Source organism: Lithobates pipiens, unplaced genomic scaffold, assembly GCF_037356315.1.
Source record: "Lithobates pipiens isolate NorthernLeopardFrog02 unplaced genomic scaffold, aLitPip1_a1.2 Scaffold_13, whole genome shotgun sequence".
In the NCBI taxonomy this organism is placed as follows: domain Eukaryota; kingdom Metazoa; phylum Chordata; class Amphibia; order Anura; family Ranidae; genus Lithobates; species Lithobates pipiens.
The window spans coordinates 270,589,065-270,607,437 of record NW_027507718.1 but is presented as its reverse complement, the minus strand read 5'-3'; the positions used below and the strand labels follow the sequence as shown (position 1 = coordinate 270,607,437).

The 18,373-nt window shown below is 41.8% G+C and overlaps 1 protein-coding gene across 1 annotated transcript in view; it reads right to left on the bottom strand.

Moving 5' to 3' along the window:
- MTTP (microsomal triglyceride transfer protein) overlaps positions 1–18,373 on the bottom strand; it is an 88,707-nt gene that overhangs the window by 51,899 nt on the left and 18,435 nt on the right. Inside the window, exons 2-4 of the mRNA XM_077476616.1 lie at positions 17,009–17,196; positions 11,591–11,734; positions 2,433–2,540 (exon numbers count right to left, since the gene is read on the bottom strand). Of these exons, the coding sequence (XP_077332742.1) occupies positions 2,433–2,540; positions 11,591–11,734; positions 17,009–17,196 (440 nt within the window). The remainder of the gene's footprint in view (positions 1–2,432; positions 2,541–11,590; positions 11,735–17,008; positions 17,197–18,373) is intronic.

Sequence of the window (18,373 nt, the reverse complement as noted above, 5' to 3'; positions counted from 1 at the left end):
AATGAGATAGACTGTCAGTACATCAGCTGTGATCAAATTGATACATTTTCAGTGATTGGCACCATAGCTTGTAGACCCTATAACTTTCACGCAGAATAAATAATATCCACTAATTTGGGTTATTTTTACTAAAGACATTTAGCAGTATACATTTTTGGCCAAATTTATGAAGAAAAATTACTTATTTGCAAAAAATTTTAATAGAAATGAAGAAAAATGCTTTTTTTTACAAAATTTTCGGTATTTTTTCATTAATAGCACAAAAAATAAAAAACGCAGAGGTGATCAAATACCACCAAAAGAAAGCTCTATTTGTGGGAAAAAAAGGACGAAAATTTCAGATGGGTACAGTGTTGCATGACCGAGTAATTGTCATTCAAATTGTGAGAGCACTGAAAGCTGAAAATTGGTCTGGTTATTAAGGGTGTTTAAGTGCCCAGTGGTCAAGTGGTTAAGCTGTCCATAGTTGGTATGAACCATGTATGGGCCGGCTGAACGTACCCAAGTTGATAGATTAATTAACTTGTGTACAACCAGCCTGCCGGATATTACATGTGATTATCGCTATTGGCTGGCATAGCCACTAGCAATAATCACTGTGTTCTCCCAACGGGGATGGCTTCCCCTGCCATGAGAATACAATTGCTCCGCAGGAGGTATTCCACTGTTAACACTGTCTGTCATTGCAGGAAAGAAATTCGCTCCATCTATGGCCGGCCTCAATTTGGACTACAAACACCTTCACCTCTTTATCGCTATTACATAGGGGGAAGAGTTTACAGAAGATATTTGGGGAGGGAGAGTGTTTGAGACCTTAGTTCAGAGCAGATTAACCACTTCCCACCCGGCCAATGCATATATACGGCCGGGTGGGAGCGTCTACTCCTGATAGGACGTTCAGGAACGTCCTTCAGGAGTAGCGGGATCGCGCGCGCGCGCGCCCGCGCAGCGGCGCGATCCCGATGTGCCCGTGTCACCCGGACACGGCACATCTCAGATCGGCAGGAGGGCTCTGTGATTGGCCCTCCTGATCACATGACGGCCGTGTCCAATCACGGCCGTCATGTGATGTAAACAAACAGCCGGTTGCTAGGCAATCGGCTCTCCTCTCCTCACACGGAAGTCACCGCTGAGGAGAGGAGAGCAGAACGCTGCAGCCGGCTGATGATCAGTGAGTATGGGCTGCTTTTTACAGCTTTTTACTCACTGATCATCAGTGTAGTGTAAACACACAACACACCACACAGTACAAACACAGTCCCCACATATGTCCCCAAAACACACATGTCCCCAAATAATAAAAACACATGTCCCTAATAATAAAAACATGTCCCCCACATATGTCCCACTAAAATCACATGTCCCAATGATTATCTGCACACATATGTACGTGATCACCTGCACACATATGTACATGATCATTTGCGTACATATGTCCGTGATCACACAAACCAATTATTATACACTTAACGGATTTTTTTTTACCAAAAACATGTAGCAGAATACATTTTGGCTTAAATTTATGACAAAATTTGATTTTATTGGATTTCTTTTCAAATAGAAAAAAGAAAATATTGTTTTTTTCCAAATTTTCGCTATTTTTGCGCTTATATTGCAAAAAAAAAAAAAACGGAGTCGTGAATAAATAACACCAAAATTAAGCTCTATTTGTGCGAACAAAATGATAACAATTTCATTTGGGTACAGTGTAGCATGGCCGCGCAATTGTCACTGAAAGCGCTAGAGCGCTGAAAGCTGAAAATTGGGCTGGGAAGGAAGGGGGTGAAAGTGCCCTGTATTGTAGTGGTTAAGTTACAAGGACAATGGAGTTCTATCAGGATCCATGGGTATTTTTTCTGTATTTGCGTAAAAAAAGAGAAAACGAATGCAGGTACCACATATAAGGACTTGTAAGCTGCAATATATTATATATTTTGTATTTGTATTTAGATATAGTTTATGCCGTTTTGTAAAAACTGCAAGACAGAACATACCTAATTCAATACAGAAGAATATCAATAATTACTTTTGTAGAAGTAATTTCACATACATTGAGTCATAGCTTACATTGTATAGGTTTAAAATTCAGAAAAACTAATTATTTTTAAATTCAGAGAACACAATCTACTGCATGTCAGTGTATGGTAACTATTCTATGTTGATGAGATGCAGAAAAATAAAAGTATTTATCATGAAACAGATGCCATATTTCCTGTACAAACCTACACACTTCATAGTTTTTCTACCCACAAGCAGAATATGATTCTTCTCATTCCATGTACTGCTTTACAGACACCCACAAACCTCAGCAGGCACAGGAGATGACCTACAATGGAATCTCACCGCAAAGGACTTTTCATGGCCTGACTAACATCCTACTGGGTCACAAGCTGCCACTTGTGCTAACTGCCCACATATGACAAAACTATTACCTCTGTCACTGTACCGGAACTGAACTGTATTTGGAAAAGACTTGCCAAGCCTCTCTTAATGTTTGCAAGGATGGTGGGTTCATTCTGGTACATATATAGGGTTTTAACCTATGGAAAGAAAACACATATTTAAAAAAATAATAAATGTCAATTGGAAAACCAGATTGGCTTTTTCATTTATAAGTTGAGTTAAAGTTAACAGTTCGTTGTGTATATGGGCCAGAACCATAAATGGTATTCATATAAAATAGCAATTCTTGCGCTGCCTAATATTAATTGCTGAAGATACAACCAATGGCAACCTCCCCAAAAATAATCAGAGGGGATGAAAAAGCTGACGAATGGTTGACAATTATCATCTTATATTGGTTCAGACAAACTGTCTTCTCCATGTCAACAATCAGATTCTTCCGCTTATGCTCCCATACTGGCGTAAGGACATTGTGATTATGGTTCTAGGTAGGGTGCTTTGGACACTTTTATAAATGAAGCCTGTTGTGTATTAACACGTTAATCCAATAAAATCTGGTCAGATATAAAAATAAAAAGGTCTGCTTGCGTATGGCCAGTTTTAGCAATCTCATTATGGATTTCTTTGAGTGTTCACCTTTACCCTAAAATGGTTGACCAAACCAGAAATTTTATTTAGCTCCATAGCAATCTTAAATACTATGACAAATACAATTTCTATATGGGACTTCGAGCTTCTTTGTAAAGAATATTAGTAAATATTTTCTTGTAGGAATGTATTTTAAAGGATATGCTTTATAGCTGTTTATATAAAATGTGGACCAGTTTTGTCAATTTACTCTGCCACATAATTGAACAATCTCCAGTAAATGACGTGTCCTCAACTGAGCAGTCTTTGAACTATGACTTTATCTATTGTAATGGGTTGTATCACACTTAAGGACTTTGTATCTGTGCTTCCAGCTTGACTCTAGAGCTCATATAATGCTATCTAAAAATGTACCTTGCTACAATGACTAAAATGACAAATGTGTCAACAGTAAAACAAAAGCAGAACAAATGAGAGGAGATACTCTAGTATTGAAAATGCAATGTTGTTCTAATCATTGGACCAATTTATATCTAAAGCTAAAACTTTTATTTTTATATAGTTTTGAATGACATGGTGAAAAGCTGGAATCCCTGTCAGTTTTTTTTTTGCCTGTTGTCTCCATTACAGAGATCCTCCTCTCTATATGTTATGGTGATTTTTTGTCAATTGCAGAGTAAGGCTGGCCATACACGGTTCGAACCGCTCGACCGAGATTCAAACCGTTAATGATAATTTGATCAACTTGGGTACCACCAGCCTGCCGGATTCTCTTATGCCACGTACACATGGCCGTTTATTCCATCAGAATAAACTCTGACGGTCTTTCCGATGGTGTTCCACTGAAACGGACTTGCCTACACACGATCACACCAAAGTCTGTTCGTTTAGAGCACAATGACATATGACGGGACTAGAAAAAGGAAGTCCAATAGCCAGTAGCTGCCCTTGTGTCATTTTTGGTCCGTCGCAATAGCATACAGACGAAAAGGTTTTCCCGATAGGAATTGAATCCGTCAGAAAAATGTAAAACATGTTCTGTTCTATTTCTAGGTCCCTCAGAATTTTTTAAAAAAAAAGTCAGATGAAGCCCACACACGATCGGAATATATGATCAAATGATTCCATCAGACCTTTTCTGCTGGAAAGTCCGGTCGTGGGTACGTGGCATTACGATTATAATCACTGTCTTCTCCCAGCGGAGATGGCTTCCCCAGTCTGCCCCCCGCTGGAACAACAGTTCAGCAGGAGGGATTCCTCTGTTAGCACTGTCTGTGTTGATGGGTGAATCATGTCTTTCCTGCAACCCGTGGTTGCAGAATATAAATTTGCACCGTGTATGGCCTACCTTAGTAAGAAAAATCCACACTTCTGTGTTGTCACTAGAATAGGAATAGAGGAGAAATCTTCCACTGTGGACAATTGTTTAATATGGGACACATCCATGTTTTTTTTCAGATTATTCATCCATTTTGTAATGGAGGATAAACAGAGCTTAAAGCGGGGTTCCACCCTAAAGTGGAACTTCCGCTGATCGGAACCCTCCCCCCCTCCGGTGTCACAATTGGCACCTTACAGGGGGGGGGGTGGAGATACCTGAAGACAGGTATTTACACCCACTTCCGGGCATAGACTCCCGTGGGAGTCTATGTCATTTCCTGTCCTGCCGCGCTGTCTGCTGGGACACACACGGGTCCCAGTGACAGCGCAGACAATTCCTATTGCGCTGCGCGACTTGCGCATGCGCAGTAGGGAACCGGGAAGTGAAGCCGATTCACTTCACTTCCCGATTCCCTCACCTAGAATGGTGACGGCAGCAGCCGAGAGCCGAGCGATCGATCTGCCCCGGCTGCCGGCATCGCTGGAACCCGGGACAGGTGAGTGTCCATTTATTAAAAGTCAGCAGCTGTAGTATTTATAGCTGCTGGCTTTTAATATTTTTTTTTAGGTGGAATCCCTCTTTAACAGACCCGTGTTAGGTCTGACAGACTGCTGTAAACAGAAGTGCATGCGTCTATTTTCTTTTACCTCCATCACCAACAGAAAAGGATGCAAACCTTTTGAATTGTTCTCTGACCTAGATAGACTTTGAGGCAATCAGATGCTAACAGATGCAAATCTGTTTACATCAGCATGCCTATAGATTAATGCTGTGTACACACTAAACAGACCAATCGCTTTACCCCAAATTGGTTGACCACAAATGATGGTAATACAGTGATGTTCCCTGCTGTGCAATTGTGTTCTGACAGGAGAACGATCAGCGCTCACAACCATTGAATGGATGCTGGTAGGCTTCTGGTTTTCCAGCATGTTTGTTCAACAGTATCTGGTCATTAGGCCGCCTTCTGTCAGACAGGCTGCTGTACACACTGGTCGATTGTTCCTGTTGAACCGGCCAATACCAGGCGAAATTTGGCCAGTGGGTATCATCTTTAACACTCAGCTTTTTTCACATCTGCCTAAATAAATTGGCAGGCAGATTTGATTGAAACAGCTGGTTGCAAGGGGCCTAAGATATTATATGCATGCCTGTAACTCAGCAGGCAAAACTTTTTGGGTACACTTATGCTGTACACACGACCGGACTTTCCGGCAGACGGTCTTCCTGACAGACCTTTCAGTGGAGTTGCGACGGACTTTCAGAACGGACTGACTTGGCCACACACAATCACACCAAAGTCCGACGGATTTGACCGTGATGACGTATGACCGGACTAGAATAAAGAAGTTCATAGCCAGTAGACAATAGCTGCCCTAGGTTTTTGTCCGTCAGACTAGCATACAGGCGAATGGATTTTTCGACCAGACTCGAGTCGGAAAGATTTGAAACATGTCCTAAATCTAAAGTCCGTCTGATTTTTTGACAGCAAAGGTCCGATGGAGCCTGCACATGGTCAAATTGTCCCACAGATTCGTTCCGTCGGACCTTTGCTGTCGAAAAGTCCGGCCATGTGTACACGGCATTAGAGTTATGAAGAGTAATGACTTGCATTGAATTCAGGTGCCAAAAGTATTTTTTAAAGTGTATCCAAACCAGTGGCGGCTGGTGCTCCATTTGTTTTGGGGGGAGCAGCAAACAACCCCCCCCCCCATCCGCCTGATTGCTAGGGTTTACCCTGCCACAGTTTGGTCTGTGATGACTGAAAAGGTTTAGGTGACTAAACTGAAGGTCTGTTACCTTCAGCTACAGTATCACTACTTTGTTGGTGTGAGATAAAGATAATATTATCTACAGCTGGAAGATAACGTTTAATTTTATACTATTTAAAATACAACATAGATATAATACAAGGGGGTTTGCACTTTATACCAAAAAGTATGCCTTTGGCTCAAGGTATCCTTAGGCCTAATATGTCATATGAAAAATATTAACTATTGTTCAAAAACAAAATTAGCCCACGCAGACAGATGACTCGCTCTAGCATGGCTGCCAATGTACTAAGCATACACCTAATGTACTATCCTTATCACTAGAGAAAGATAGTAACTGACTATGATAACTCAATTGATCAGTAAAGATTAGCCAGACAGTAATGTGTCCAGCAGTCTCATAACAAGCATTTATATGTTTTAGACTGTAAGCTCTAACAAGCAGGGCCCTCTGATTCCCTCTGTATTCAATTGAAATGCAACTGTACTGTCTGCCATCATGTTGTAAAGCACTGCGCAAACTGTTGCTGCTATATAAATCAACAATTAATATCAATATCGATAATAATAATAATATATGGGTAACCCTGTATCTCTCCTAGAGTCTCCTAGGGACTCTCATCCAGACCTCACTTTTTGTAGAAAGTGAAGAATAATGATCCAGACACTGTATAAACTGGTCTTTCAAGCTGAAGTTTGACCATCAGACTTAAAGTGGATTTCCAAACAAAAATGGAACTTCCACTTTTCATAATCCCCCCCCCCCCCTCCAGTGTCACATTTGGCACCTTTCGGGGGGGCACAAATACCACTTCCAGGCATAAATACCCACGCCACCCATGGGTATCTACGCCACTTGCCGCTGCCCCCCGGGCTTCTGGGAGACACTTGGGTCCCAGGAGACAGCAGCAGGGACCCCTGCGAACGCGTAGCGCGAGTAGCGCATGCGCAGTAGGGAACCTTGCGGCTTCACTTCCTGATACCCTTACCGAAGATCGTGGTGGCAGCACCAGAGAGGCGAGGGACAGATCGGCTTCGGGTGCTGACATTGCGGGTGCCCTGGGCAGGTAAGTGTTCATATTTTAAAAGTCAGCAGCTGCAGTATTTGTAGCAGCTGACTTTTAAACACATCTAAGAATTGGTATGCTTCAAACTAATAAATGTTTGCTTTTGGGTTTAATACTGTTTTAATATATTGGAGCCCCATCTCCCATACTATACTGCTGCATAATAAAAAAAACCTTTTGGATAAAACAATTAGCAAATACACTACAGTAGCTATAGTCTTTCTGAAATTACCCTTTGTGCTGTTCCAGTCGAACCCCTATATGTACAGTATATTGACTAACAAATGGTAAAGCCCTGTACACACAGGCCAAATGTTGGGAGACATCGGGCAATTCAATAAAAAATGTCCGACATTCAGCTCGCGTATACTTCGGTCTGTCCAACAGAAGCCGGCCAAACTTCTGAAGCCAATGGCTGAGAGCACTGAACGGAATACTCTGGTCGGAGGGCTGTCCCCCTGTCAGAACACAATAGCTCAGCAAGGGAGATAGCTGTACTAACGTCAGATCGTTAGTACAGCGGCTCCAATTGGAGTTGTCAGTTTTTTTCAACCCAAAACTATTAGTGTGTACCAGGCTTAACAACTCCCTAGTTATTTCACTTCTCTCACAGGGTTGAACAAATCAGTGAAGAAGCAAAATGAGGGGAAGTATATGCAGGATTGGGAATCAGCATTTAGATTGCATTTGTCTGGCATTGGCAAATCACAGGCTCATTTTAAATTGAGCAGTCGCCACATCTAAGAACTAGTTGTGACACTAATCACAGGATTACTGCTGAGTCTTTTGGGATTTCAAGGATTCTTAGGACATTTACTGTTCACAGGATTCCTACTGCGTTTTACAGGATTTCCAAGATTCTTGGGGGTATCCTGTACTCACAGGATCCCTACTGGGTCTTCCAGGATTTCCTGGATTCTTAGGACCTCCTTTTAGACATGGAGCCACGGCTTGGCCCCACCTCCTCTGTCTTTTTATTGGCTCACTGGCTGTGTTTGACAGCAGAGGGAGCTAATGGGGGGGAGAATCCCCGGACAGCCGAGACTCTCATGCACATCTCTGGATTGCGTTAGTCTGGGAGGGAGGCTGCTACACACAGAAGATATTTTCATTAGTTTTATGACAAACAGACAAGCCAAAAAAACAACAACAATATGGTTTACAAAGACAAAAACAAAACTTGGGCAATCATAGGTATAGAGCATCAAATACTAGGCTTGTGCATTTGGGAGACTTATGATAATACATTGTTTAAACATCATACATTCGTATGTAGAATACAATCAAGGTGTCGGTACCAGTAAAATTCTATATATACAGTACATAGAGTGGCACGACCTACAGGTAATCTGCAATCTATTTCTATGAAGGTTTTTTACTTTCATGCATAGAATGCATGAAGGTAAAAAAAAAAACCTTGAGCCTTTAGAACCACTTTAACTTATTCTGGCTACTGGAATACATTTACATGCATACATAAGTATTTATGTGCGTTTAGATGCATTTAAACACACACTTGTGTTTTTGCAGCTCAAAAGCTCCTCTCAGAAAGCGTCTTTGGTGAATTTTATTTTCTGCTTGTAAACATTCCTCTTCAAATAAATGCCTGCCTGTAAATGCCAACGTGCACATTGCCACATAGGCTAACAGTTTTTTTTAAGCTTCATGTGTATGGGGCCTTTAAAACAGAAAATACCAGCAGTATTGCACAAGCATACTGGTGTCAGTGTATGTGGCACATTACTACAGCAGCCAGATAAGCTTTCCATAGATCCGAATGTGTCTTTATTCTATTGGCTGTGAGTGACCTTTATACACAGATTTCTTTCATTAGTTTTAATGACACTCAGTGATAAAATCAAGGTTGTTTTATTGCACATTGATAATGAAACATTATTTTAAAGTTCATCTGTGAGAGTGGAAAATCAATGTTCACCCAACATAAAATATGCTATTTAAATTATACTCCAGCTAAAGATGAAAATGAAACCTTGAAATGCATAAATGGAGTGCAGCCTGTCTCAACAATACTTCATTCTTTTCATACAGGCATTTCTGTAATGTACCAGCAAAGCCTAGTTACCACTGACAGTAATCTGGTGATCCTGACCTAGACCATGCCTGCTTGTATTGCTAGAATACCTGCAACAGACTCTGTACTGTCTTTCACATACTGAAATCCTGACATCAACACATGAAGTACACACCCCTCCTTTAGCACATTTGCAGCATTTACTTAAAGGGGTTGTAAAGGTTCAAGTTTTTTCACTTTAATGCATAGGAAAAACATCCCAGCCCCCCCCCCCCCCCCCGTTTTACTTACCTGAGCCCGTTCACCTGCTGAGCTTGCCCCCGATCTCCTCTTCGCCGCTCAGCCTGGCCGTTGACTGGTTATAGTGGATGGATTGAAAGCAGTGCAGCCATTGGCTCGCGCTGCTGTCAATCACATCTAATGACGCTGGCGCCGGGGGCGGGGCCGAGTGATACAGTGAGCGGCTATAGCTGCCGACGGTATCATGGGAGCGCATCCGAAAGAACTAACCACCATGCGAGAGAGCTCGCATGAAGGTGCTTAGTTCTTGCGGGGAGGAGCCGAGACAGCCGCCGAGGGACCCCAGAAGACCAAGTTCGGGGCCACTCTGTGCAAAACGAGCTGCACAATGGAGTATAACATGTTTGTTATTTAAAAAAAAAAAAAATTACCTTTACAACCCCTTTAATTACATATTTTTTTTTAACATACATCATTATTAGGTTAGCTGGCTTACAAGAAAATAGGGAATGTGGCCACATATGTCATGTTTAGGTAAGTGTCTAATGTAGTATTTACTCATTGTACTGTTGCATAATAAAAAGACTTAAACTCCCCAAGATAAATTATACTGTAGATGTGAAGATCTTCCCAAACCACTATCTTCTTTATACTCAGAATTATCACCAATATCTACCCTCCCCCCAAAAGTTTGGAGTTATATGAGAGGTGGCATACTGACCTTCCCTTGCTTTCTCAAGGACGATTGGGAGGACTGCCTATTACAATTTGTTCCCACAAAGATATCAGTGAAAAGACCAGTTCCTCCAGCTGAAATTTGTCCACAGATTATATTATACCCCATAACGGCTTGCTGCTATATATCTTAATAGATCAGATAGATGACTCTGTGATTTCACGACTGGTTCTTACCTTCATGTCTTCTGGACATGCTCTTAACGTCACACATACTGTCCAGTAGTTCAAGAGTTATGGACGGCCGTTATGTGGTGTGTCACAGAGATCACCTCTGTGCCAGTGCCTATGACAGTGTCGACCTGCCTACTTGGCCTAATGGAGGGCCTGACATCAACAAGGGCTCAGCGCACCTTGCTAAGCCTGCTTCTGTTCTATACTCGCAAGGCACTCTATTCGAAAAAGACAATGACCCCCTCCCTATCTTATTGGAAAGGACTCTTGAATAAAGTAACTCCAATCTATAAAGCTACCTATTTGAGCAGGGGCAGCCCAATGAAGTTTGATAAGGTTTGGAAGATGTGGTTAGAGAACCCTGCTTCTGTTACAAAAGGCAGTCTGGGGAGACTGGATGAAAGGCGATGAGCAGCAGTGGCACCTCATCACCATTCATGTTGGCCTGATTATTATGTGATAGGTATATGTATGTGTGATTAATTGATTATTATTTTAGAGGCTGCAAAGGTTTACATTATATGTATTATTGTTTTAGCTACTCTTACCCCCTACGGGGGATTTACATCTGGTACTGTGGAGTTGCTTGCATTTACAGAACCATTGAATGCTTCTAAACATATTAAACTATTTGTATTTTATGCTATGTACTATGCTAGAAGGGAGCTTCTCTTTAAGTGGAAATCTCTGGATCGTCCAATGGTTTCGGATAGGAAAGCAGCAATTAATGGATCTCTTTCCTTATGCAAGTTAACTTATGCTAGTAGAAATTTCCCTCAAAAAATTGATAAGATATGGAATGCCTAGATAGATGCTCAAGGTTTGTCTGTTTAATGACAATCCTTTAATGTTTTTGTTTTCTATGGTGGGTTACCTACTTTATACTGGGTAAAATCTATATTCTCCCTATAATGGTCTTCCTATTATATTTTTCATGTTAGCGCATCTGGTTACTTTATCTACCTAGCATGATGGAACTGCTGAATGAGGAGATTTGTCATGTAACCATTTTTTGTAACAAATATTCTTCATTTGCCTGGCTGTAATGTACCTTGAATCTGTTTTGGTATCGTTGAGAAAATCTTAATAAAAACACTATTGTTAAAAAAAAATAATTATACTATAGACAAACTTCAAGTGACCACTGGTCATCAACACATAGAGAAACAACATTGATCTATAATTCATTTCACCTTACCTTTCCATGACTCCATTGTACAAGAACTGGCCTTTGAAGAATAGAAAGATTATCTTCTCCTAGAAGTTTTGCAGCATTTGTTCCAGTAAAAATGTTCTGATCTTGTGGGCGTTCATTGATATTTTCAACTTTAATATTTTTCATCTGCAAACAAATAATATCGATTGGTAGAGTACAACCAGTTGGATCCTCCTTTTAAAGAGAAGCACTTGCTTTCAATATTTATTTTAATAATAGCAAATAGCACTGGGAAACATATTAAAACCCTTTGACGATTATGTTAATTGTCTTCTTCCATATATAATACACACGAAACAAGTAGGAATGAGCCGAACCTCCCCCTGTTCAGTTCGCAGCAGAACATGCGAACGGGAAAAAAATTAGTTCGAACACGGGAACACCATTAAAGTCTAAAAAATCAAAAGTGCTTATTTTAAAGGCTTATATGCAAGTCATTGTCTTAAAAAGAGTTTGGGGACCCGGGTCCTGCCCCAGGGGACATATATCAATGTCAAAAAAGGTTTAAAAACTTCAGTTTTTTCGGGAGCAGTGATTTTAATAATGCTTAAAATGAAACAATAAAAGTGAAACCTTCCTTTAAATTTTGTACCAGGGGGGTGTCTATAGTATGCCTGTAAAGTGGCACATTTTTCCTGTGTTTAGAACAGTCCCTGCACAAAATGACATTTCTAAAGGAAAAAAGTCATTCAAAAAAATGGAGTGGGGGTCCCCCTCAAAATCCATACCAGACCCTTCCAGTCTGGTATGGATTTTGAGGGGGACCCCCACGCCATTTTTTTTAAAACATTTTGGCACAGGGTTCCTCTTAATATCCATACCAGACCTGAAGGGCCTGGTATGGCTTTTGAGGGGAACCCCCACGCCATTTTTAAAAAATATTTTGATGCGAGGTTCCCATTAATATCCATACCGGACTTGAAGGGCCTGGTATGGAATTTGGGGGGACCTCCACACATTTTTTTTTTAATTTTGGTTCGGGGTTCCCCTGTGGGGGAATCCCATGCCGTTTTTATCAATAAACTTTTCTGTGTATTGTCGGGACCGACAATTCATTATAGCCGCGAGTACTTTTAACCACTTTCAGACCGGACCATTTTGCTGGTAAATGACCAGAGGTCTTTTTACACTTTGGCACTGCGCTGCTTTAACTGGTAATTGCGCGGTCATGCAATGTTGTACCCAAACAAAATTTGCGTCCTTTTCTTCCCACAAATAGAGCTTTCTTTTGATGGTATTTGATTGCCTCTGCGATTTTTATTTTTTGCGATATAAACGTAAAAAGACCGCAAATTTTGAAAAAAAATGATATTTTCTACTTTTTGTTATTAGAAAAATCCAATAAACTCAATTTTAGTCATACATTTAGGCCAAAATGTATTCAGCCACATGTCTTTGGTAAAAAAAAAGTCAATAATTGTATATTTATTGGTTTGCGCAAAAGTTGTCACATCTACAAACTAAGGTACGTTTTCTGGAATTTACGCAGCTTTTAGTTTACGACTGCCTATCTCATTTCTTGAGGTGCTAAAATGGCAGGGCAGTACAAAACCCCCCCAAATGACCCCATTTTGGAAAGTAGACCCCCTAAGGAAATTGATAAGAGGCATGTTGAGCCCATTGAATATTTTATTTTTTTGCCTCAAGCGATTGAATAATGACAAAAAAAAAATTTTTTTTTTTTTTTTACACAAAGTTGTCACTAAATGATATATTGCTCACACATGCTATGGGCGTATGTGAAATGACACCCCAAAATAAATTCTGCTGCTTCTCCTGAGTACGGGGATACCACATATGTGGGACTTTTTGGGAGCCTAGCCGCGTACGGGGCCCCGAAAACCAAGCACCGCCTTCAGGCTTTCTAAGGGCGTAAATTTTTGAGTTCACTTCTCACTACCTATTACAGTTTTGAAGGCCATAAAATGCCAAGATGGCACAAAACCCCCACAAATGACCCCATTTTAGAAAGTAGACACCCCAAGCTATTTGCTGAGAGGCATGTTGAGTTCATGGAATATTTTATATTTTGCCACAAGTTGCGGGAAAATTACAAACTTTTTTTTTTTTTTTTTTTTTTTCACAAAGTTGTCACTAAATGATATATTGCTCACACATGCCATGGGCATATGTGAAATGACACCCCAAAATAAATTCTGCTGCTTCTCCTGAGTACGGGGATACCACATATGTGGGACTTTTTGGGAGCCTAGCCGCGTACGGGGCCCCGAAAACCAAGCACCGCCTTCAGGCTTTCTAAGGGCGTAAATATTTGACTTCACTCCTCACTACCTATTACAGTTTTGAAGGCCATAAAATGCCAAGATGGCACAAAACCCCCACAAATGACCCCATTTTAGAAAGTAGACACCCCAAGCTATTTGCTGAGAGGCATGTTGAGTCCATGGAATATTTTATATTTTGCCACAAGTTGCGGGAAAATTACAAACTTTTTTTTTTTTTTTTTTTTTTTTCACAAAGTTGTCACTAAATGATATATTGCTCACGCATGCCATGGGCATATGTGAAATGACACCCCAAAATAAATTCTGCTGCTTCTCCTGAGTACGGGGATACCACATATGTGGGACTTTTTGGGAGCCTAGCCGCGTACGGGGCCCCGAAAACCAAGCACCGCCTTCAGGCTTTCTAAGGGCGTTACAGTTTTGAAGGCCATAAAATGCCAAGATGGCACAAACCCCCCCCAAATGACCCCATTTTGGAAAGTAGACACCCCTAAATTTAGGGGTACACTAGTGAGACTAGGTAATAAATGGCGGGTGCCCTGAAACTATAAAAAAATAACTAACCAACCAGCGTCACCTGTAACAGTTATATGGTGATCACTGGTGAAAGGGTTAACTAGGGGGCAATCAGGGGGCTTTATGCGGTAGTATATGGGGGTCCCTGGCGCTATAAAAAGCTGCGGCGAACCTAAATACCTACTTGCCTAACTAGCGTCACCTGTGACACTAATACAGCGATCAGAAAAACGATCGCTTATTAGGCTGGGTTCACACTGGAGCGATGCGGGAACGCCACGAATGCGCGGCGGGTTCCCGCATCGCATGCCTCCCGGCGGCAGTTCACACTGCCCTATGCGAACTGCTGGGAGTGTCAGTGAAATGTTACTGACACCCCCAGATCAGTTCGCATATCGCAGTGCGATCTGCAAACTCGGATCGCATGGTGTGAACACCCATGCGATCCGATTCTGCTGCGGGCCAAAAAAAGGGTCCCGTGCGAATTTGCGGCGGGTGCGGCGGGTGTGGCGGGTGCGGCGAATGGCTGAACTCGAATCGCACAGAGATCGGATGTGATTTGCACTGCAGTGCGAATCACATCCGTTCTCAAACCGCTGCAATCTGAACCCAGCCTTAGTGACACTGGCGACGGGGGGTGATCACGGGGTTAAACCTTTATTGGGGGGGTTAGGGGGGTACCTTAGAACTAAAGGGGGCTAACCCTAACTGCCCTAACAGTTATTAGTCACAAATGACACCCGCCGGGTGATCAGGGGGTTAAACCTTTATTAGGTAATGAATGGCGGGTGCCCTGAAACTATAAAAAAATAACTAACCAACCAGCGTCACCTGTAACAGTTATATGGTGATCACTGGTGAAAGGGTTAACTAGGGGGCAATCAGGGGGCTTTATGCGGTAGTATATGGGGGTCCCTGGCGCTATAAAAAGCTGCGGCGAACCTAAATACCTACCTGCCTAACTAGCGTCACCTGGGACACTAATACGGCGATCAGAAAAATGATCGCTTATTAGGCTGGGTTCACACTGGAGCGATGCGGAAACGCCGCGAATCCGCGGCGGGTTCCCGCATCGCATGCCTCCCGGCGGCAGTTCACACTGCCCTATGCGAACTGCTGGGAGTGTCAGTGAAATGTTACTGACACCCCCAGATCAGTTCGCATATCGCAGTGCGATCTGCAAACTCGGATCGCATGGTGTGAACACCCATGCGATCCGATTCTGCTGCGGGCCAAAAAAAGGGTCCCGTGCGAATTTGCGGCGGGTGCGGCGGGTGTGGCGGGTGCGGCGGGTGCGGCGAATGGCTGAACTCGAATCGCACAGAGATCGGATGTGATTTGCACTGCAGTGCGGTGCGAATCACATTCGTTCTCATAAACCGCTGCAATGTGAACCCAGCCTTAGTGACACTGGCGACGGGGGGTGATCACGGGGTTAAACCTTTATTGGGGGGGTTAGGGGGGTACATTAGAACTAAAGGGGGCTAACTCTAACTGCCCTAACAGTTATTACAGTCACAAATGACACCAATGCAAAAAAAAAAAAAAAAAAAAAAAAAATGACATTGGTGTCACTGTGACTGGGGGGCAGGGGTAATTGGGGGGGTGATCGGGGGGTAAAGGGGGGGTGTGAGTGTGCCTGGCATGTTCTACTGTGTGTGGGATGTGTTGGTGCAACTCACTGATCCGCTCTCCTCCGTGTCGGAACGAAAAATACCGACACGGAGGAGAGAATACATCACTTCCTCTCCTGTGTTTACATTACAGGAGAGGAAGTGATGTCACCGGGGATTTCTATTCGTCGGGAGCGATCGCGAGGGGGTGGCCATGAATGAATGGCCGTCCCCTCGTCCGGGATCGCTCCCGAACGAAAACCGACCGCCGCAGGCACCGGGCGGGGGCCCGATCGGGCCCCCGACCCGCGGGAGGCAAATCACGTACATGTACGTGCTTATGCCTGCCCGTGCCATTCTGCCGACGTACATCGGCGTTAGGCGGTCGGCAAGTGGTTAAATGACTTTTTTTCCTTTAGAAATGTCATTTTGCTCTTGGACTGTTCTAAACAAGGGAAACATGCCCTATTTTCCAGGCATACTATAGACACCCCCCAGGTACGAAATTTAAAGGAATATTTCACTTTTATTGTTTCACTTTAAGCATTATTAAAATCACTGATCCCGAAAAAACTGCAGTTTTAAAACTTTTTTTTGCATTGATACATGTCCCATGGAGCAGGACCCAAGTCCCCAAACACTTTTTATGACAATACCATACATATAAGCCTTTAAAAGTATCACTTTTGATTTCTCCCATAGACTTTTAAAGGGTGTTCCGCGGCTTTCGAATTTGCCGCGAACACCCTAAATTGTTTACTATTCGGCGAACAGCCAATGTTCGAGTCGCACTCATGTTAGACCCAAATATAAAGCTCATCCCTAGAAAGAAGCAAACAATATAAGATTCATAAGACATATCATACATAAGATACATAGATAAGATAATGTAGAAGTTATGCAAAAAACATATCACTTTCAATAAATGCTGATCTGTAAAATATTTAAAATGGCTAAAAAAGAGAAAAGAAATTTTTTTTATACAATACACCACTGCACAACACATTCAGTCATGATAAACATACCCCAATTCTGATGAGCTGGTCATCTTTGTTGGATGGGTTTCTCCAAATTAAGCTAACTTCTACTTCTGAGGAAATCTTGTATCCCACACTGTCCTGCAGTGACCCTCGTGGCCTATCGATTAATACTTCTGTGGCATAATTATATCTATACACCTTGTCATTGTTAAGCCTTGGTCCCGCTGTATGTACTGTGCAAAAAGGTGAAACAAAAGAAGTATATACAAATATTAGATATCTGTCAAATAAGCTGTAAAAGTAAACAGTTCTGTGTACAGGATTTGGGATTTCACATGAAGTGAATAAAAGGGAATGGATGGTCAGTTCATTAATTTGCAATGCTTGTACCATTGAGGTAATTTGATTTCCCTTGACTTCCTGCTCTAGAGACACATCCGAAAATTGTTCTGAGTTGGAAGATGTCAGTAAGTCAGATTGTCTGACATCACCAGCTCTTTGCTAGTTGTTGTTCAGTCATTTAATAAGTTATAAAGCAACAACAAAGTTGTCACAGAGTTTATACCTTCAAAAAAACAAGTCAGCAAAGGCAGTTCTTATATTTTTGTCCTGTTTTTTTTTAAGGAGCCTAAAACAAGGGTTTTATGCATAAATGGCTCCTGCTATATATTGTCAACATAACTGTAAAAAATATAACACCAAGTGCAATAAGAAACCCAACACTTCCATAATGCATTTGATGCATGACTGTCACAAAAAGTTAATAAACAAAAACACAAGCATGTTAGTGCATTTCAATATTTTTAAATTCACAACTTTTACTAAAATAATACCTATTGTTCCTACCATAAATATCCTTGTTCACACACTTCTTCCTATAGGGTGACAACAATCCATCTCTGTCTCCTAATTATGTTCTTGCATTGTCAACCTGTCACACAGGCTTTTGATGAAGACAAACAGTTACTGTTGTAACACACATTCCACAGCCATGGTCCACTGTTGTCTCCATCAAGAGGCCTGCCCTGAAAAATGCCATGCAGCCATTAATAAAGTGGATTTAAAAAATAAAAATAAAGGTTTACTTTTATTTGTACAATGGAGAGGTTTTGAATGCTATTCCATAAGCCTCTTTATTATGAGGTGTAAAACGGAGCGGAATAGCTGTTTTTTAGTAGATCTGGTGTCTCTCCTGCCCAGTCAGGTATTTAAAGCATAGTGAGTGATGTCTCAGAAGAGCCTCCATTCCCTGTCGATTCCTCATACGTGGAAACAAGTCAGGTGGAGTTGTGTTCTGTGACATCACCATGCAGCAGCCTGCAGGATGAGGTCCGCGTTTTTGTCATTTTTTTTTTTGCCTTCTTACGTCTAAATTCTTGTAAGTGCAACCAGTTACTTTTCAATAAATGC